This window comes from Mus caroli, chromosome 1 (assembly GCF_900094665.2).
Source record: "Mus caroli chromosome 1, CAROLI_EIJ_v1.1, whole genome shotgun sequence".
NCBI classification, from domain to species: Eukaryota; Metazoa; Chordata; class Mammalia; order Rodentia; family Muridae; genus Mus; species Mus caroli.
This window is the reverse complement of record NC_034570.1, coordinates 34,836,367-34,857,781: the sequence shown is the minus strand read 5'-3', so window position 1 is coordinate 34,857,781 and position 21,415 is coordinate 34,836,367. Positions and strand designations below refer to the sequence as shown.

The window sequence follows — 21,415 nt, the reverse complement described above, 5'->3', positions numbered from 1 at the left end:
GGCTTCCTATGACATGTTCTCCCAACCCCTAGCTCATGAATATTTATAGAATCCTCACCTCTTGGGGATGACCAATCAGTCTCTCCTTGCCAACGATGGTGAGCAAGCTGAATGTTTCAAATTTCTTAATATGTCTTGATCTTGGTGGGGACCAGCCCCCACTTTTAAATAGAATGAAGGTGTCTGCCTGTCTCCTAAAATAAAGATGTTTCCCTCTGCCAGAAGTGTCTAAGATGTTGAAATGTTGACCCAATGCTATGTACAGGGAGAAACTGTGTTAATGTGTACTTGTGCATATGTAGAGATATAGAGGAATTTCTTTGGTAGACATGATATGTGCATTCTGGTCTGATCTTGATGAGAAACTTCAAGAGGTAACCACTCTGGTAGCTTTCCAAGGTTTTAATAAAAGAGGCTGACTCTTGAAACAAGTGCTTGCCTGGAAGGTGGGACTGAGTAAATGTTTTCTGCCCAGCAGTTTCCACACTCAAAGGCCGTTTCAGAGAAATCCATATAACATGTTCCTAAGGGGCTTTCCAGGCTTGGAATAAACCTAAATTAATCTAAATATATTATTAAGTATGGAACATTCAGGGCAATCAGGGGTGACAGGTCACAAGTACCTCTTTGGGCCATTAATAACTGTCAGCAACAGTTTCATGATCCAGGAAATCCAAAGAAATTCGACAGTGCATCTATTTTATTTTGTGATATCAACAAAAGAGCCAAGCACTAAATGCTCCTAGGTGATTATCCCTTCAACTGCCTGAAATTTTTGTTGGAGAAGCCTGAGGAGGTGTCCAGTGCTGCCCAATGTGCCTGCTCAGTCTTACCCAATTCTTCATCTGATCATGGGAATAACAACGTCTATCCTAAGTGAAGGCAAAAATATAAATGGAATTCTGGCCATGGTAGATGTCACGTAGTAAGTGCTTTTGGGGGGGTTCTTATATGACCACCCCAAAGACTGGCAGGGAAGGTGCTATGATCTGAGGGGTGCTCTAACTAGGGAAAAAAAATGACTATTTATTCAAAACTGGTCTCAGAGCTTGATGAGAAAACAAGGAGTTAATGGGGACTAGGGAGGCTCAAGCAAGCACAGGGACCAAAATTTCATCTCAAAACCCATGAAAAAAAACCTCGACACTGTCGTGGGAATTCCCAGCCTGGGGATGAGGTGTCAGCTAGAAGCTCTCTGCTCCACAAGCCTGCCCAGGGAGTAGTTATGGCATAGTGTTACCCAATATTTGAAACTGACACATTATAACTATAGCCTTCCAAGAGGAGAAAATACCTAAGACTCTTCAGTATTTTGTTTCCTTACGTAGATGGGTTTCTTCGATTCATTGTGTGGTGAAACGCCACCTTTTTAACATGATTTCTTTTTCTTCCTCATTTCTATGAGATCCTTTCAAGTCCAGCCAAATGAGTGTCACAAGGGAATTATGAATTGACAACAGAGCACAAGGAAGCAGAAGTGAGAACCTATCCACATGCAAATTATGCACTGAAAATGTCATAATCTCCAGGACCAATCAGACCAACAACATGATTCACCCTTTCGTTACCAATGGAAAGCAGCAAACCCAGGCAGGAGAGGGGGTTCCAGAACCCTCTTTGTTATCTTGTATCCTTTTAACACTTCTAAACAATGTCACGTGATCAATAACCAGATCTAGCTAGAGAGAGAGAGAGAGAGAGAGAGAGAGAGAGACCGAAGCTACAAGAAAACCTCTCTTTCTCTACTCCCCTTTGTCACCCAAGCACTTTCTTAAAATCTACACAATATATTGAGAAACATTTAAAAGTTAAAACAAATAATTTTCTGTTTATGCCCAAATCTGACCGACCCTTACACTTTTTTCCCCTTATATCTGGAAAATAAAATAAAATAATAGTCATTGCCATATTTCCCAAAGACTCAACTGCCCAGCACTGCTCAATCCTTTTGGGACAAACCAACCAACCACCTCCAAATCACTTTGCTTTCTGTCTTCAGGGCTTTGCTGCCATTGCTAGCAACACCAAGATGATACTGGGGCAAAACAAGGCCTATCTGCTTCGTAGGAGTAGACTTAAGAGCATAGGATGTGTTAGAGGCTAGAGAAAATGAGAGCTGAGGAGATTGGAGAGGCTGTCCAGCACTGAGAGCCAAACCATCCACCCACCCTGTCAATGCAATGCTGAGACTGTCTCAACTGTGTAACCAACATGGGCTTCTTTTCTCTCCCATTGAAGTGAAACAAAACCCTCCACTTCTCCTAGCAACCCAGATTAGCTGAATAACTACCACTGAGCAAATTCCACTTGAACTTCGTCTCAGTCTTCAAAGTTGAAGCCTACCACCCTGAACTCTCTCTGCCTCCCAGACAGCTCAGACCACTGATCTAGCATGCTAGGCTTACTGACTCTCTTTCTCTTTACCCTTCTGCTTTAAAATATATGTATCACTCTGTCTTCTCTCCCCCTCCCTTGTGCCTCTCTCTCCTTCATCCTGTCTCTTCATCCCCCTCTTCACCACCTCTTTGTACATGCACGTGGAGGTCAAACAGTCACCTTGGGTGTCAATCTTTTCTTCACCTTGCTTGTGGAAGGGTCTCCTGTTGCTCACAGCTGCATACTCCATGCTGGCTGGCCTGTGAGCCTCCAGGGAGCCTCCCATCTTGCTGTAGGGTCCTTGGATTACAGAATTGCACTACTGCTTCTGTGAGGTTTTGTGAGTTCTTTCTGTGAGTGGGGATCTCAACTTAAATCCTTACACATGAGGCTTGGCAAGGCTTTACCCACTGAGCCTCTCCCAGCTCTGGCCCTTCCCCTTTTGAACAAGTCTCTCCCCTTGTCTTTGAGGGGTCTGAGCCTATTGTCTCATGAGTGAGCTTCCTCAGCATCCTGCTTTTGTCCTACCAATTTCCTCTTAGAATACCCTTCCCCTCTTCCTCTTTCCCCTCATCCCCTCTCTCTCCTCTTCCTCCTCCCCCTCCTCCCCCTCCTCTTCTTCCTTCTTCTCCCTCATTCTCTGCTCTCCTCCCAGTTCTCCTTTAGCTCCTCAATACTGAGACCATCCGAATACCCTACCATATACTCCCAAGGTGTGTTTAGAACACTCTCCAGCTCTGTCCTCTGCAACACTGAAGGGCTCATCACCCCCACCCTACCCTGTCTGTGGCCCTCAGCAACCTTACTTTGCTCTGCTTGTGCACTGCCCTCTACCCTGATGCTCATTTAAGACACTGGTATCATCTCTCTCTAACAGATGACAGCTAAGCAGGGCAGATGTTTAAATATTTGTCAAACGAATGAAAGTAGGCCCTGTTTACAGTTACTGTCCACAGTTCCCGAGAAAGTGGGATGCACACTCAGCAAACACAGACCTTCCAGAACTTCCAGGCACAACGTTTTCTGAGAAACCAACTTAAATGTCCCCCAGCAGGCAGTATTTGCCAATCCCTCTAGACACGCTTGATCTAGCCTGTTCCTTGTTTATGTGGGTAATTGACTGGCCTAATGGCTGTGGATGCCCGGGTCAGTGATTCCCAGCCAGCAGTACTGATAGCATAGTATAACCATCTGGAGAGTCCTGACAGCCCAGGCTGCACTCAGGCCTACCATACCCCAAATCCCAGGGGCGAGATTCAGGAATCAATATGTTCAAGGCTCCCCAGGTGAATTCCATGCACAGCCAGGACCCACAATTGCTGTTTATTACAGAGATGGGTGATGTTACCAGCATCTCGTCCCAACTGTTTTCTATCCCTTGCTGCAGACTGAGGCCAAGCAAGGAAAAGAGTCCAGACAACTGAGTGTGAATCCCACCATAAAGGAAGCACCCTTCCATCTTACCTTCTACCATAGTGGATAGTCTCCTGTGAACCTAGTTTCTATATACAAGGGCACATGACCTTACCGAATTGTTAAAAAGCTTCACCTTGGGGAAGTAAGCACAGGATTCGGCTTGAACTGTGAAACCAACCTCAATTTGGGGCTGATGAGCCGCATTTAGGCATGAGTAGCGGTGAGAGGTGCTGCCTGTGATTCCCCTCAGGCCTACGAGAACAAAACCTGCAACCTTCCTTTGTCCCTATGAGTCAATTCAGGAACTAGCATAGAAAATTTCTTAAACCTTGAGGGAAATTGATTCAAATGGGTAGCTATAGCGGGTTCACATGAGATTTTTCTTTTCTTTTTTTAAGTCAAAGAAGTTTCAATAAGCGTCCTGTCACTGTGAGCGCAGTCACTGAGTAGAGTCATAGATTTTTTTCCCCTTCTCTAGGGAAGAAATCCTGAGAGCTTCTGAATATGCTTTTAGAGAGGAGTGAAGAGAGAGATGATGCTGTAGGTGAGACCAGATTTCCCCCCACCCACTTGTAGCAGAATCTGTTTAACTATTCCGTGGAAATTGCTGGTGGGCTGTCATGATGCTTGCATGTATACTTTGTTGTTAAATGTATTCCATTTGTATTGGTTTTGGCCTCTATGTATACTTTGTTAAGTGTATTTCAGTTGTATTTGTTTTGGCATAAATTGTTACCAAATTCCTCTGGACGCTTTCTCACAATCCCTTCTGGGACTAAAAAAATAAGACTTTTGCATGACACCCTTTTTAAAAAGCTAGCTTGTTCACAGATGCCAGTGTAGGTAATATCCCTCAGGGTTGGTGGAAGGAAACTTGAATCAGCTCAGTGTTAGCAAACTGAAAAACATATGGCTCAGACACTGATGTTCAACTATAGACTGACCCAGATTCATTGTGGCTCGGCTTGCAGTTGACACCTTATGATGATGGTATGAAAGCAAGGCTCTTACAATAAAAACTGAACTTTGTCTTGTAAATTTGGATCTTTTCCTGGGCTGCTGTATTGTACTTAATTATTATTGGGCAGTTACAGCAAGGTTCCCACTCAGCCAGAGAATCATACATCAGACACTCCACAGTATGCTGTGCTCCAAGCAACAGTGATTGGTAGGGTCAGTGGATTGTGTGCACTGTCCGATAACAGTTCTAATTTATGTTCAGTTTCTCACAGTGCAACCCCATTATAAATCAATCAAAAAGCTTTAACACCTCTTTTTTTAAAAGCCTTCACAGGGACTCAGCAGTTAAGAGTATTGTGGCTCTAACAGAAGTGCTGGATTCAGTTCCCAGCACCCATGTGTGGTCACTCACAACTATCTGTACTTGTGAAAGAGTTCAATTCAACACCCTCTGGTCACCCCCAGGAGCACCAAGCACATGTATTTATGCAAATATATATGTATATATATATATATATATATCCATAAAACAAAAATATATAAAATCATTTTTAAAGATACATTCATAAACTACTGTTTCCCTTCCTTGAGTCACTGTATCACTTTAGCCGTGATGGAGAAAGAAGTTTGAGAGTCCAAAAGACCAATGTGCTAATCCAAAGTCTTCTGTTGATTTGCTATAGTCCAAGAACCATGACTCCTATCACTAAACCTCAGTTTCCTCGGGAAGAAATTGAAATTTACAAAACCTACAAGCAAAAGGGAAGTCATGCCTTAAAAGCTCCCAGATGTGGCAGCGAGGGAGGGATGCCTGCTAACTCTTTGTCCTGAAACTTCCAAGTGAGGTAGCCTCTCTAGGCAAAGAGGCTGTGCCAGAAGGTACAGCTTCTAAGACTGGATGGCCACTCATCCATGTCAAGAACAGAGAGAGGCCAAGAGGTGAGCAAATAAAACCATAGGCAAGAAAGCATCTAGAAGGGGTTGACTCAGGATTTCCAGTCAAGTTCTAGAATTGTGGGAGCTACACAAACCTCTGGGGGTGTAATTATGGCTCTAGAATGTGTTGGCCTTGTGGTTATGTTGGGCTGTGTTCTTGGTAGCAATGCCTGAGCAGTCCTGCTGCTGACCTCAAACAAGAAGAAACAATCTTATGCCGAGAGGTTCAGTGTCTCCAGAGAAAAGACATGTTCAAGTTCATGTTAATTCCCCCTCAACTTGGTAAAATGATCCAGGAGCCTGCAAAGGATGAAGATGTGCTCTTGCCATCCTAGAACAAAGCTGCCCTGTTCTTTCACTGTCTTGGCAGTGTTCAAATAAACACTGTCTGAAATCCATGCTAAGACTGTTTTTTTTTTGTTGGTTTGTTTTGTTTTTATTATTTAAATCTGTTCACGCCATCATTATGAACTGATCTGGCATGGTGTCTCAGTTTATTATGACTGCTAAAACAAGCTACCAGGAACAGCTGATTTTTAAAAAAATGCATATTTCTCACAGTTCTGGAGACTGGAAGTCCAAGATCCTGGTGCCTGCAAATCCACTATCAGGTGACAGCTTGCCTCCTGGCTTTCCAGAGCCTGCTTCTTGCTGTGTGCACATGTGGCAAAAAAAAAAAAAAAAAAAAAAAAAAAAAGAAAAGAAAGCTAGGCAGCTTCTAATAACTGTGCTGGCCATATACACAAGGGCCTCAGAACCTAAGGGTCTCCAAGAGAGCCTACCTTCTGTGATCCTCACATTGAGGTTAAAGGCTGAACAAGCATTCCACACAAGTACAGGAAAATCAAACACGTAATAGCTCCGAATCCTACAGTATGAGCTTCAGTTACTATGACATGTGTCAAAGTTTATGACTCCTGCTTTGTAAATCACTGGCTTTTCATAGCCTCACATTCCACTTTGATGAGTCCAGACAACCACAGCGTGTCTCTGCTGATCATGCAGAGATATTTCCTTTGTCACAATTTTGTACAGTCTAGTATAACAACATATAAAGAGAATTCATATTACATAGAAACAGTGTAAAAAATACAGAAGGTGTTAAGTAGCTACCATACAATCTTGTATGATGCTAACTAAAGACTCGGGAGTCAGTCCCCTGCAAACAACCAGAGACAACTTCCCTTTGCTTGCCTTTTAACTTCATGCTGTCACTGACATGTTGCAGCCCCTGCTGAGTCTGCCTGGAGCAGCTCTGTGTGCGTCATACATTTGGACTTCACACACGGAACCATTTCTCAGGAATAACCCTTGTCCTTATCCCTGGGCCAGAATGTAAAGCTACTGGGAGATTAGCTGACCTGACAGCTCCCGCACTTCCTGTCCAGCTGTGCCTGGGTCCACAGAAACCTGATCTAGCACTGCTTCCCTGGAGTCATATTTACTGAAAGCTGTATCCGAAGCTTCCCACTCCCACTCCCGTGCACGTACACATTAACTCTACTCTTCTCTGGCCACCAGCGATTACCTAGGACAGTTTAGCCTTACAGATGAGTCTGACTGTGTCTGATCAAAACTGTGTTGTCTCTTTCCCCTCTTCTTCCATAATGAGAGTGCACCTCTGCACTTGGAGCCAGCAAGAATGGAAACGGTGGTCCAGCCCACATCCAACTCATGAGCCAGTCAGCCCACAGTAATGGACCAGAGGAGACGATAACTTGCAAGAGGACACCATCTCACTATCGCTACAGACTTCAGGACTACTGCAAACTTTGCTCAACTGTGCAGTGTTCATCATTCACTGAAACCAGGAAGCCTCAGCTTCACCCCTTGTCCATGCAGTGGTGCTGAGGAAGCCTCCTATTTCTGTCACTAAAGGTGACTGTAACCTACCTGCAGCTATGCAGAGGATGTATAAGAAGACCCCACCAAGGTGACCATAGCCCCACCTGCAGCTAAACAGAAGGATCTACAAGACTCCACCGACAGCAATCTCCAAACGGAGCCTCAATGAGATTTGGCAGCCATGCTTACTAGACCTGGTTTGATATTGTACTCCGAGGTGGCTGGGCCTTCCTCACTACCCCCTGTCTGCATCCATTTGATGGTCAGCACCTGACGTGTCTCGGGGTGGACTGCCAAATTCTCCCAATCAGTGTTGACGTTTCCCTTTCCACCTGCTCTGCCTCTCCCCACCTGTAGAGTCTGGCGCAGTGCTCAGCACAGAATGGGATTTGGAACTTGGAATTCCTCCAAGGAGTTGCTTCTCAGAAATCCCTAAACCAAAAGGCAAAATGGTCAGTCCGTTTAGGAACAGATGAGAATGCTTTTGCTAAGTGGAGTTTTGCGTATAGGAAAGATAATATGCACTTTAATTTAAAAAGATCTCTGCGGCCATTTCAGACAAGGCTTTTATTATGTGTGTCATGCTGAGGTCAGGGCTTGGTAAAGCACAGGCCCTTCACCCAGTGTCACCCCATCATGATCTCTTGAGGCTCAAACAAAAGATTCTGATACACAGGGTACCCCCTCTACAATGTCACCCAGGGGAGCAGGTACAGCCAGCAAGGTTTAAGCATGGAGGCTCCAGTTCCGTCTTCTCACCCGACAACCTAAGTCTATCTAAGTCCCAACAAAATCCAAATTCCTACCTCTATGCCTACCATGATCTGCTCTCAGTCTCTGTGCCTGGTTCATCTGGTACCCTCCCCGTTCCCTTCACCACCACATATTGGCATTTCTGATCCTCAAATAGGTATTTCTTGATTGCTGTGTTTGAGACAGGATCTCCTCTCATCTCTAAGTCATGTTGGCCTCAGACTTGTGATTCCCTCTGCCTCAGCCTTCAAAGTGCTAAAATATGGGTGTGTGCCACTATGCCTGATTCTTCAAACACAACTTTTACAATCCTATACCCGATCTCTATGTAACTCCATCTCATGCCTAAGACCCCCTCCTTTCCCCTCAAAAAGTACCAATTGTTAGAGTAAGGCAGAGCGCAGCCATTTGTCGTCTAAACAGCCCTTTAGTCTTTCATGGTACTCATCACAGGATCTTCCGGTAGTGGCCAGATCCTCTTCACCTGCCTTGGTACCGTGGCCACACACAAGGCAAGTCCTCAAAAGCTAACCGCTAATGGAATACAAGAAGTGATCAGTAATTATTTTAAACCTAGAGAACAGATGCCCAACTTCATCCATATGTTAAGACAGTTTAAAACACACTGAGTTTTAAAATAATAATAGTAAAACGCACTGAATTCACCTTTTTTCACTTCAATAAAAACTAGTTTAGTGAACTTGGGCGATGGCTCAATGAGTAAAGGCCTTGTTGTGTAAGTATGAGAACACGGATTCAAATGTCCAGGAGTCACATAAAAACTAGTCGAGGTAGCACGTACCTGGAAGCCCAGCCCTGAGGGGGCGGAGCCAATTGGATCCTGCAGACTGGCTGGCAAGCCAGTCTAGTCAATGCAGCAAACTCTGGGTTGAAGGAAAGACCTTGTCTCAAAAAGTGAGATGGAGACCAAAGGAGATGGTCACGTGATATCACCATCTGACCTCCACACATGCATGTAAGAGTGAGCACACACCACACACACAGACATACACACAGACACCATACACAGGTACATACACATAGATACCACACACACATAAATACACACCACACAGAGAGACACAACACACACAGAGACCACACACACACACAAACGTACATACAAACACCACACACACATACATAGATAGCACACATATACAGAGAAACACCACACTTACACAGAAAGACACAAATACCACCCATGCACATACATCCACACCATATACACAAATACCACACTCACAAACACACAGAGAGACAACACACAAACATCACACACAAAGACATGCACACACACACAAATACCACAAACACAGACACCTCATGAATAAACATCACACACACACAGAGACACACCATACACACATACAGACACACACAAACACCACACCACATGAATAAACATCACACACATACAAACACATACAAACACAGGCACCATATTCATACACACAAACATACAAGCACGTTCGTGCACACGCGTGTGTGCACACACACACACGGACTAGTAAGGAGTACATAGGGAAACAGTCTCTCGGGTATCTCTGATGGGACTGCTCATTGGTATCAGCTGGTGGCATGGATGGGAAGTGACATGTTTATCTGAGTCACATTCAGTTTACAGGCACAAGTGTAACTTCTGCAAAATGACATGGTCAAGCTGTTATCCACTGCAACACTGATGAATATGACTAAGGACTACAGACGCGCTCAGGGACCTCCAGGGAGTTAAAACAAAGCTCAGTAAACACAGAAATGGAACAGCATCCGGAACAGTGTGCACTGTAAGGAAGAAGTGGACACCAATAAACAGCCCTTCAGAAGAGCGCCTGTTGTGACAAACCAGAAAAAGATGATGCTTCGGAAAGAGAGGAGAGAGACACATCCCTTACAGGCTTTTAAGTACAGATATGAAGAAGCTGTGTGTCACCTACTTAAAAAAAAAATCAGTGACCTACAAATATCTTACAGTCTAGACTCCTGAAGTTACTTTTATGAAGGAGATGCAGAAAGACAGACAAACCATGTGCTGTTAGTATTTATCTATCCTACTTCAAATTACAGGGTTAGGGCTGGGTGTGTAGCTCAGGGTTACAGCTGCCTGCCTAGAATATGGAAGGCCCTGGGTCCAACCACAGCACTGCCGGTAAGTTAATTAAATTTAAGATTGCAACAGTTCATGGAAAAGTTTAACCAAAAGTAAATAGAAGTCCCTCTGTATTTGTATGCATGCCCGTTTTATAACCAGGACAGCTAAGCTAAGGGAAGACAGAGAAGTTGCTCGTGAGAAGCTACAAGCAGCCTCCACTGCTGAGTCTGCAGCTCATCCTAGCCTTCTCAGGGACAGTCCCTGAGCTTCCTTGGTGATGACCTGCAGGCTCAGCAGGTGAAAGGTTGAAGAGTCTCCACCCATTTCAGGCACGTATCATTGTTAGATTGACAAGATAAACTGCATATCCAACCAAGGAGAATACAGTCAGAAAATTCAAACCAGAGGACATTTTCCACTGGCCCCTGTAGATTCAGAAAGATTAAGAAAGAACTCTGACAGAGCTTACAGCCTCATCACCTCCAAAGGCAGAAGAATTAACATCTCAGGCCATTTGACAGAAGAACCGTGAACATTAGCTCCCAGTGGAAGGAGACCTGGTAGTCCATGGGCTTGGAGCTAAAGGCATTTGATGCCTACTGATGGGTTCACGGTGGGCTTTTCACTGATGCACTGAGTGTTGGCTTGCTCATCTCACCCAAGAACAGAAAAATAGTGAGAATCCTTTGTCTGAGTTAGAAAGAGTATCTAAGGTGTGGGCTTTTGTTTGTTTGTTTGTTTGTTTTTTCATATCTTGGAATATTTGCATGGACATAAAGATATGCCTTGAGTCTGAGATCTATTTGCTTCACCTAGATCTCCTGCACACCATCTGACATAATGCTTTGCGTAATCTTGTGCATGAAGCAACGTTTTGTGGCTGTAATTTTCCACTTGTGGCACTGTGTGAACATGGCTTGAAGAGTCTGAACTTTGGGATCTTTGGTAATGCTCAAGGGTGCTGCTTAGGTTCCTAGGAAGGAAAGGAAAGAATGGGTACAATAAAGCAAAGCGAACAAAGAAAAACATCACGTTTTCTCTCCCTCAGGGAAGATCTAGCAAGATGTAAGCACACACACAAGTAAAAAGCAGCAGCTCAGAACCGCACAACGGTCTCTCAAGTCCCCTGGGCTCCAGAGTCAGGCTGCCTGCACCAAGAAGCCTGCCTACACAGCAACTTCTGCCGTGACATCAACAGATTCACTCCTCTACGCCTCGGTTTCCTTATCTTCAAAACAAGCTAGCAAAAAATGACCCCTTCCTTTGTGGATGTAAAAGGGGCCTAGGTGGGGTCTCAGGTCTACAAGCGCTTTGACTGGCAGCAGCTGCGCTCATTTCCCAGAATAAACTTCAGTTTGGCCCTGATCAGCACAGACCAACAGTATGATGGAGATGAAGTAAGCCGCTCTGCCCTTCTTCCCCTCAGTCACGTTCTTGTCAAACCCAAGTTCGGAGCGTTCACTGACTTAGAAGCACCCATTAAGAACTTTACAGACACACCGAGTAGAAACAAAACCAACCTTCCCTTCAGCCCAGAAAAGCTCCGTCTGGGTTGATTCTTTGTTAAATCTCCCGAGTTTCTGTTTTTGGAATATTCCCTTCCTTAAAGAGTTGGGTAACAATATTTCTGTCTCCTTTATACTGGCTTCTTCCAAATTTGCTGGTTGAAAAGCACACTAGGGGGTCAACACCAATCCAGGCAAGCTCTGAGAGAGGAACTGGCACAAACAAAACTCACTGATGGTAACCATCCCTGTGAGAAGGGCACCGTGCTGTCTCAAAGGCAGATGGGTTAAGAAATGACAAGTGGGGGACCATTTTTAGCTGCAGTATTCCGTGTGCTGTTTGAACACAGCAAGCACTGCCTCTGATTCTAAGTCAACTTTAAAGAAGACATAGAACTAGTAATGAGGTTTCCCCCAGGTAAAAGTCAGAGCAAAAGAAGTTAACCCCGCCCCCCTCAGCACACTTTCAGAGAGACATCAAAGGAGGTCACAGACCTCTGAAACTGGGTTGGCAGAAGTTACGGTAAAAGGGTGTTTTAAAAAAGATAAGCTGAACCCAAAGGAGAGAGAAAAGAAGCCAGAAGTTTCCCGAAACATTTTTACCAAAGTCATTGAAGTCAAAGAAAAGTGCTCTTTGCCAATTGGTCAGACGAGTACAATTCATCCTTAAACAAACAAACAAGGAAACAAAAGCCAGTGCTAGTGAAATGTTGCCCAATTGTGATGGACGCTTATGTAGCACACTCCTAGGATTAAACAGTGAGTTCCATCTCTGGGAACTTATGCCAAGACAATACTCATGAGAAGATGCAAAGATTGAACTGTAGTGATTTTTTAATTTCCATGCTGCTAACAATAGGAAAAAAAAAGTCTTGTCTACCAATACTATTTTATAAGATATATAACATGTTTTTAAAAGCTTGTGGGGTACGTGTGAACAGTAACATGTTGGCATATGTGGAGATACCTCTGTGTCTTCCTCAATCACTTCTCTGCCTTTTTTTTTTGAGACAGGGTCTCTCATTGAACCAAAAGCTCCCCCAGTGCTCTAGACAGCCTGGCCAGGGGGATCCCCAGATCTGTGTGTCTCTGCTCACCTAGTATGCACAGTAAGCTCTCTACCCACAGAGCCATCTCCCCAACCCCTAACACCTTGATAAAAAGAAACTCGTCGCTATGAAAACTTGCTCACACTATGTTGCTAGAAGGTAAAACCAAGTAATAAAGCATATGTAGTATGAGTATATTTCCTCAAAATGCAAATATATTCAGAAAACAAGATAGTCATTAATGTTACAGGTTAACTTTCCCATATCTGAAATCCTGGGGACCAGAACTGTTCAGATTTCAGAAAATGTTTGATCTGGGAATATTTACACAGTCTTCATTGTGTCTCCATAAGCCAAAACTCTGAAGTCTCCAAGTCCAGTCTGAATCACTCAGACTTCAGAGGAAGGATGCACAGAGGCGCAACGACCCACCAGAGTATTCATCTTGCCGGGATGCAGAATTGCTCTCTACCTTTTATTATCTCTGTGGATTTACCTTTGTAACAACGAACGAGTACTGTCTCAATTTTTGAAAGGCACGTTCTAGAAACAGACCTTCACCATTCCTTCAAAATGGCTGCCATGTCTTCCCACTCATTAGACTGTCAGGTTTACGCCAATAAGGTTTGTGGGCCCATAATTTTTAACGAGTGTCTGTGCTGTTGAAAATGACTTTTAAAGACGAATTACCTGGGGGCTGGAGAGATGGCTCAGCAGTTAAAAGCACAACCATCTGCTCTTCCAGAGGTCCTGAGTTCAAATCCCAGCAACCACATGGTGGCTCATGCCCATCTGTAATGAGATCTGATGCCCTCTTCTGATGTGTCTGAAGACAGTGACAGTATACTCACATGCATAACATAAATAAATCTTTTTTAAAAAAAAAGAATTATCCTATTAGAAATACCATCTTAATCTCAGAAAGTATTCCCCGATCATCTGGGTAATTCTCTTCTCGCCCCTTCCTTGCAGATCAACGTGCTTATGGTGAGCATAGAGAACGGGTACAGAGGTACAACCCACAAAGGGCCAGCTGCTCCTCAAGTGCATGCTGGGACTCGGCATACGCTTTGGCCCCTGCCTGTCTGCACCTTTGGGAGAGTTCCTCCCTGTGTTATAACAATCTAGAAGCTCACCAACACAGCACAAAACTAGCGCTCTGTGTGAAACAATTTGGAATCTGATGAATTAAATGGAAGACAGTAAACTTCAATTTGCCGCACACCCCCTCAGTTTTTTTCCTTATTTCCTGTCTTTATTCTTTCTGATTCTGTCCCCTTTGCTGTTGTTATTTGTTGTTTGTTGTTGTTGTTAACAGGAAGACGGCTGATGGGAACTATAAAGGTTAGGGTGTCCAATGAGAAATCAGAACAAAGTTTATAATACTCATTTGAGTGCTTACACAACCTTCTCTATTGCTATATACAAAGCCTCCAAACAGAGAGTTTACACAGCAAGACTCTGTGTCCAAAACAAAACAAAAAAGAAGGCATGTTCTTGTTTTCCAAGGCTGCTTTTTAACCCTTATGGAAAGAAGTGTGTGTGTCTGTGTGTGTGTGTGTGAGTGTGTGTGTGAGTGAGTGTTGCCTGTAGGGTACATGATCACTTCTGCAACCAGTGGCTCCTGGTAATAGCTTTGCAAGGCCCTCAGCACACCCTCTAGTGAGGCTGTCCTCCTCCAAGAACCCTCTAGTGTGAGTGCATCCTTCTATACCACAGTCACTGATGGGAAGTGATGCTTCTCGGTTCTAAGGTCCACAATGGCATTTTAAATCAACCTCAGAAACAGCTCTTCACTCTACAGCCCTCCCCAGTGCTGCAAGAGCCATGACTGTGATAGATTACAAGTAGCTTATTGTAAGTGATGTTAACTCACAAACAGTCTGCTTCAAAGGAGTCTACAATAAGCCCTAAAACTACCTAGAGATTATAATTTCCGTGCATTTCACAGTGAATCTCCCACACAATAAACCTAACTGCAGGCCACCTTAATATGCTTATGCACACCTTTTAATGTTAAAGTGTGCCCGTAGGGACGCAAAATACCAAGAAATTCTGTGTCTCCTTTGAGTGAACAGCATAGTGTTATCTTTACTCGGTTTCCATTTGTCCTCCCCAAATAACTCTTCAGTGTGTAAGTAAACAGCTCCACATACCCGAGAAGAAGGAAAAATACCGAGACAGAAAACCCTAAAGTGCAGCAAGCCATCTTACCATTTGGGTTGTTCACAGTTCGGGGCACTGGGAACTCTGATGACATCCAGCGACATTTCTCCCCGAGACAACGTTTGTTGAGCAAATAAACACTGGCTGTTAAAATGAAAACTGCCTCCTCAAGTCAGCCCAGGACAGCATTACTTACAGTTTGCTTTGCTTCCAAAAGATTACTGGGCTGGGGCTGGCGTGCATAAGAATGACAGCTCACTTCTAGTCAGACGACCCAGAGAAAGTGGGCTCCCGATGACGCCTGTGTCAGAGCCTCTTGGGTTTTAATCCTGCAGTGACACATCTGGGGAAGTATGAACAGGAAACTCGGTGCTGGGCAGTAAGCCAGAAGCATTCAGCAAACGTGCCAGGCCCTTATGAAATATTAGTACCCTGGCTGCACATGAGCCTCCCACAGTTCCCAAGGCAGGCTTTCTCCCTTTGTCTAATATTACATTAAATCTAGATGAACCCACTAACATATACCTGGCCTAAAATTACAGTCCTGCCCTGATTCTTCGCAGCCTGGGATCTAACCCTACCCCACCCCCAACACACACTGCCATCTCCCAGGCTATGTCACAAAACTTTACTCAGTTCAAAGAGTTCAGAGCCAGAACCCTATACGTGGAAGCCTGGAGCGCCTTGGGGAGGCAAGGGGACAGGGCTGCTGCAGGGCTTTCTCACTTACTCCTGCTTCTCCTGAGAATGTTCTCAGAGTCATAAGAGTGTGGCCTGTCACCATGCTGGCCTCCACTCCGCTATCACAGATAGCAAGCCACCTAACTACCTACTCCAGGCTGTAAATCCTCCGTCAGTTGGCCTTGATGGACATTTCTGTTTGCTCTCAGTACCCTTCCCAAGATGTCTTCGTGCAACTCAGAGTGGCTGTCACACTGTCTATCAGAAAACAGTGGGTAAATCTTTGGTTTTTTAAAAAAAATATTATTAATTTAATGTATGTGAGCACACTGTCACTATCTTCAGATACACAAGAAGAAGGCATTGGATCCCATTACAGATGGTTGTGAGCCACCATGTGGTTGCTAGGAATTGAACTCAGGACCTCTGGAAGAGCAATCAGTGCCCTTAACTGCTGAGCCATCTCTCCAGCCCTAAATCTTTGTTCTTATTTTGAGTGCTTAGATCCCTTTTCTGTCACTTTCTTAAAGGGGACCCCATAGGATGTCCTCCCTCCTCTTTTACCTTGTCTTCTAATATTTTCCACTGTTCCCTGGAGAACAGCCCCCTTTGACTCCCTGGGATGATCCCCCTGCTGTAGATTTTACCTTCTCTCTTCAAGGGCTGGTGGGGATCTGGGTCAGGCTCTCTTCTGGGAAATGTAAAATTTTATATCTATTTTAAGATGAAGAGAACATGCTATATTAAGTGCCTTTCCCAAGACGCCTTAGCCAGGCAGAGGTGGGCCCTATCTGCTGCAGCTTTGTAAGTCTTAACTGGGATCCAGATGATTGGTTTGGGAACAGGATTTGTCCAGTCAGGAACTGTGTGGTTTCCTAACCGTCTGTCTCACCCTTCTGGGTGCCCTTTTCCGGAAGGCTTTCTTGTGCTAGGCGGCAACCAGGCAGCCATGATGAACTGGTAATTAATAAAAGCAAATGGTCTTATTTAGGCTCAGACAAGAATGATGGCAACCCTGAGCTGCTGCAGGAGCTGGGGGCTGGTTAACCTTCTTGTGCTGGTTTTGCGGCCATTTCAAGGCATCCTACAATGGGGAACACTCTGGTCCAGCACACACAGTGGATGTATACATGCTGAGAAGTGGCACTTTCCACCTTTGCTCCCATGTGGAGCGGGCTTGGGAAGAACTGACCTGTCCCAACTGCCTGGAGGTCTGAAGAAACGAGGCCCCGGGGCAGACTCCCAGATAGCGAGTTCATCCCCCTTCTGCCTGGTGTATGCCTTCAGGACCAGTCAAGCCACGGGAAATCGAACCTAGGTCTTAACAATAGTGGAAAGCTTATCCTGAAAGGGCCACTCACTGCCAGTGGGTTTTTAAAGTTTTTTGAGAATATCATACATGCTTATAACGTATTTTGGTAAAAATCCAGCCCCTATTTCTCCACACTGCTTTTTCTTCCCCTGTTAAATCTTCAGGACGGAATTCACACTCAGGAAGTGGAGGGCCTTCCAGGGAAGAACAGAGGAAGTGCTCCTCACTGGTCCAACCCAGGCTATCTCGGCACTTTAAAGAGATGGAACCAAGGTATCTTTCCATCATTTAAAGCTAGGCTGGGAGAGTACGGGTTTCAATGATCAGAACCCCCGAGTGTCTGACACCGGAGCCCACAGCAGTGATAGGGGAAGAGCGAGAGGGAGCACGCTGTGGGAAAGGAGCCTCCCTGCATTTCCTCCGCAGGAACAGTGCGGAGCCAGTTCCAGTCACCAGCTCCTCCTGACCTCTCCTCCCTTCCTCCAGTCCTTTCCCTTATACCCTTCCCAGTCCTCCTGAATCTTTTCACTTAGGCTCCCTCCTCGCTCTCATTTCTTCCTGGTACTCCCTCCCCCTCTTCTCCCACCTCCTGTTTCTCTTCCTATTTTTTTTCTCCTGCTTTTGATTTTCCTCCTTATAAAGATTGGGAGAGATAGGGAGGCTCTAGGTGGACCAGAAACCATCCGACAAAGGAAAGGCTGCCTTGGGGACACCCGCAGTTTTCAGACAGAAGCCTGCTGATGTACTCACAGCCAAGCTAAAACACTCAGCAATGCAATATCTTCCACTGACTTAGAGGGTGGGTAGCGCTTCATTCCAGAGGTATTTCTGGCTTCCTAGAGTGGGTAAAGCAGAGATGGGGGAGGAGTAGGAAGAGGAGGGGAGGAAGTAGAGGGGGAGGACAGGGAGAAGGGGAGGGGGAAGGAGAGGAGGGGAGAAGAGAGGAGTGGAGGGGAGAGGAAGGGAAGGGAGGGGAGGGGACGGGAAGGGAGAGAAGAGGAGAGGAGGGGAGGGGAAGGGAGAGGGAAGGAGGAGGAGGAAGAAGGGAAGGAGGAGGAGGGGGAAGGAGGAGGAGGGGGAAGGAGGAGGAGGGGGAAGGAGGAGGAGGAGGAGACTAGCCCACCCAAGGCACTAAGCATTCTCCCAAGTAAGAATTTGTTTCCCATACTTCTCCGTCTAATCAGTTTAGCCTATTCTTCCAGGGCAGCAAGAGGAGAGGTTCTATCTGAGGAATGTTTCTGGTTCTCTTTTTTTACTGCAGAGTTTCTTCTCTCACCCTCAACAAGGAGAGCCCTATTAAAGACATATACACTTAGTTAGCAAACAGGAAAGCCCCACATGCACTCCTGTCTGGGCTTCACCAGCTGTCTAGTCACCCGCCCACAGAGTTTAGGGAAAATAAATAGCCAGAGTTGACAATGAAAATTCAACACAAGAAGCTAGTGGAAATTTTCCCGGACTTCAGTTTCTTCCTTGGTGCTACAGTATGCAACAATCTGAGCTGATTCCTAAGAATTTAGTATTAAATGTGTCAGATAATGTGGTTATAACACAGTGTCATTGACACACATTTCCTTGGAAGAACTCGAGATTGTCTACATGTGACTTTAATTTTTCTTCAAAACCTATTTTTAATGATGGTTTTTAAATGCTTTAACCTCCCTTGTAGCCCACCGCCCACCAGAGGCAATGGGAAAGAAAGGATATGGGGGAAGTGGACCTGTTTAGAAAGGTTCTTTGGAGCAACTCCCATCTGTGCTGTCTGGAAATCAGCAGTTCAGGTCACAGGTTCATGGATCCACCAGAAGTCCAACTCGGTAGCAAACGGGAATCAGCAGCAGTGGCACTACCTAGAGAGACAGCCAGCCCTCAGCCTCTGTCACTGTCCCTCCAGTATTTTTTTATACTCCCTCCAAACATCATGTGTCCTCCAGGGGTCTTGCCTCAGCACGTGAGCCTATCTCATCTGACATCACTCTGCCAATCAACCGGAGTCTGTGGAAGCAGCAAGAAACTGCAGCACAGCACCGAAGGTTTTTGGTGCATTTCTCTCTAGGAGTCCCAACAAATACAACTCAACCACGCAATTATATTGGCAGACTAATTTATACGTGTTGTTAGCAACGGGCACTGGCTTTAGCAGAACATCACTTCACCAGTGTCTGCTTTGGCTAAACGTTCCTTCACAAGTCTATCTTAGTCTTTCACCTGTGTCCACTTCAGGAAATCACTCCACGTGTTTGCCCCAGAAAAACACCATCCAACACAACTTTCTAAAGGACCCTTAAGTTTCCACTTCATCTGTACTTATGTATTGGTAGTACAGAGAAGGTCATAAATAACTCCCATATTTTTCTGGAATGTGAACAGCTTGGAATTAATGCACATTTATAAATATATTTATAGAAACTAAACTCCATGTATTTTCTACATGTGAGAGGAGGATGAAGAAGCATGGATAATATGATGATGCATGAACATGTGTGTACATGCATGTGCAGTTTGCTGCGAGGAGTCTATTCTTGGATCTATGGGCCATTAAGAAAGAATAGAATACCTCTATTTTTCTGAGTCTGGAAATTCTATACTTAAACTAGTTGATCTCTAACGCCTTCCAGTGACACATCCTGTTGGTTTAAACTCTGCCCTCTTACACAGTAACAGCTATCATGGCATGCCCAACGGCCCTTTGTGACCTCTGTGGTTAGCCTCAGGGAGCCACATTTGATTGCTTGCCTATAAATTTTATTCTCATTCCCAGACAATGGAACAATTAATTCAGGCCATCCTGTGCCTCCCCCTAACCTACCAGACCTCAGGGAGAATGTAGCCCTTGATCCCTCATCCTGTAGACAAATAGATTTCACACTCATGGGTGAGTTTTAGGGAATTTTTTAAAGCCCCCATGAAGGAAAGAGAAGTTTACAAGTGAATTATTACAAGCATTATCTTCTGGCACTTCAAGTCAGGCTGCTGAGAGAAATCATGAATTGACCAAGAAAAAGTCAAGTTGGATGAACCCCTCACTCAACCCTTTGCTTCATGGGGTTTTAGGTGGAGATTAACCAGAATTTACTGAAGTGGGACTTTTCTTAAAAATAGTTTGCAGGGATCTGCCTTATGAGTAAAATGTACAATGTGGTTAGTAGGGCTGGATACATTCAGAGATGTCCATAAATGGGTCATCTTGAAGAGCGGGTCACCTAGCAGTCTAAAAGCTCTCCAGTGGGTGCCTTCTTGCCTCCTATGTGTACATCAGACAGTCTCCCCCCAGGATGGAAGCAGCCAAGCAGTGCATAGACATGCTCATGACACCTTTCAGTTGTCCAGAGCCAAAGGACACAAGAAAGGGAGATTAAGTGAGAGGTGGCATTTTTCAAAGAGCAAATTCAAAGCACTACAATCTGAATATAATTTGTCTTTGAAGTTTCGCACATCAAAAGCCGGGTTCCCCAGGGTAGTAATGTTAAGAGGTAATAGAACCTTTAAGAGGTGGATCATTAGTGCAAGGTGGGAGGGTCATTGTCCTTAAAATAGAGTGACAGTCCTAGTTTCTAAGTAAGAGTTATGAAGAAAGAGCACAGCTGGCTCCTTCCAGGCTTCCTTTCTCACCATGCAATCTCTCTCTCATGTTTGTGCAGCCACCATGTGACTCAATCAAGGAGCCAGCAACAAAATTGAGAGTGCTGTTTGAACTGTAAGCCTCCAACTTATGTCTTCTTTTCTCTCAAAATACCCAGCCTCAGGCATTCTGTTACAGCAACAGAAAACAGCAATAATACCGAACTTCAATCTGAAGCAAAAGAGTTATAAAATAACATTGGCTAAAGAAGCCAGATGGTAAGCAGGTAGATGATATGGTAGAGTTCCTGGGACTACTAATAAAGAAGGGAAAGTTTCTCAAGGCCAAGGCAAAAGTGAAGGCGGGACCTGGAAGGGTCAACACTGATTCTTGATGCATTCTGTGGGATCCGGTGCATAATGGCAAAGTCACTGGATGATCACAAAAGAGTCCCTGAATAATCAAAGCGGAATTCTGAAAGCATGGAGTCATAGACTAAATGTAACACTGTGAAATCAGCACTGACAAATCTAAGATCCGTTTTACTTCCTGGACATAGTCTCTTAATCACAAGACAAGACACATATCTACAAAAGCAAAGAGACGGGTAGAAAAGAAAATCAACTGTCTGGGTTGCAGCTGACTGGCATTGCCTAGTATGAACCCTGTATAAAAGTAGACTGTGTGCTCAGCTTCCCTGGTAGACTTATAGCAGCTAAGAGGAGAGGTGGTAATCATCAAGGCTGTCTCCAGACCTAGTTT

The 21,415-nt window shown here is 44.7% G+C and overlaps 1 protein-coding gene across 2 annotated transcripts in view; it reads right to left on the bottom strand.

Moving 5' to 3' along the window:
• Il1r1 (interleukin 1 receptor type 1) overlaps window positions 1-15,468 on the bottom strand; it is an 87,231-nt gene extending 71,763 nt beyond the window's left edge. The window contains exon 1 of one of the 2 annotated variants that reach the window (XM_029474724.1): window positions 15,147-15,468. In XM_029474724.1, coding sequence (XP_029330584.1) covers window positions 15,147-15,149 — 3 coding nt within the window. In that variant the 5' untranslated portion in view covers window positions 15,150-15,468. The remainder of the gene's footprint in view (window positions 1-15,146) is intronic. The other variant, XM_029474728.1, reaches the window with a different exon arrangement.
• Between the last annotated feature and the right edge of the window lie 5,947 nt (window positions 15,469-21,415).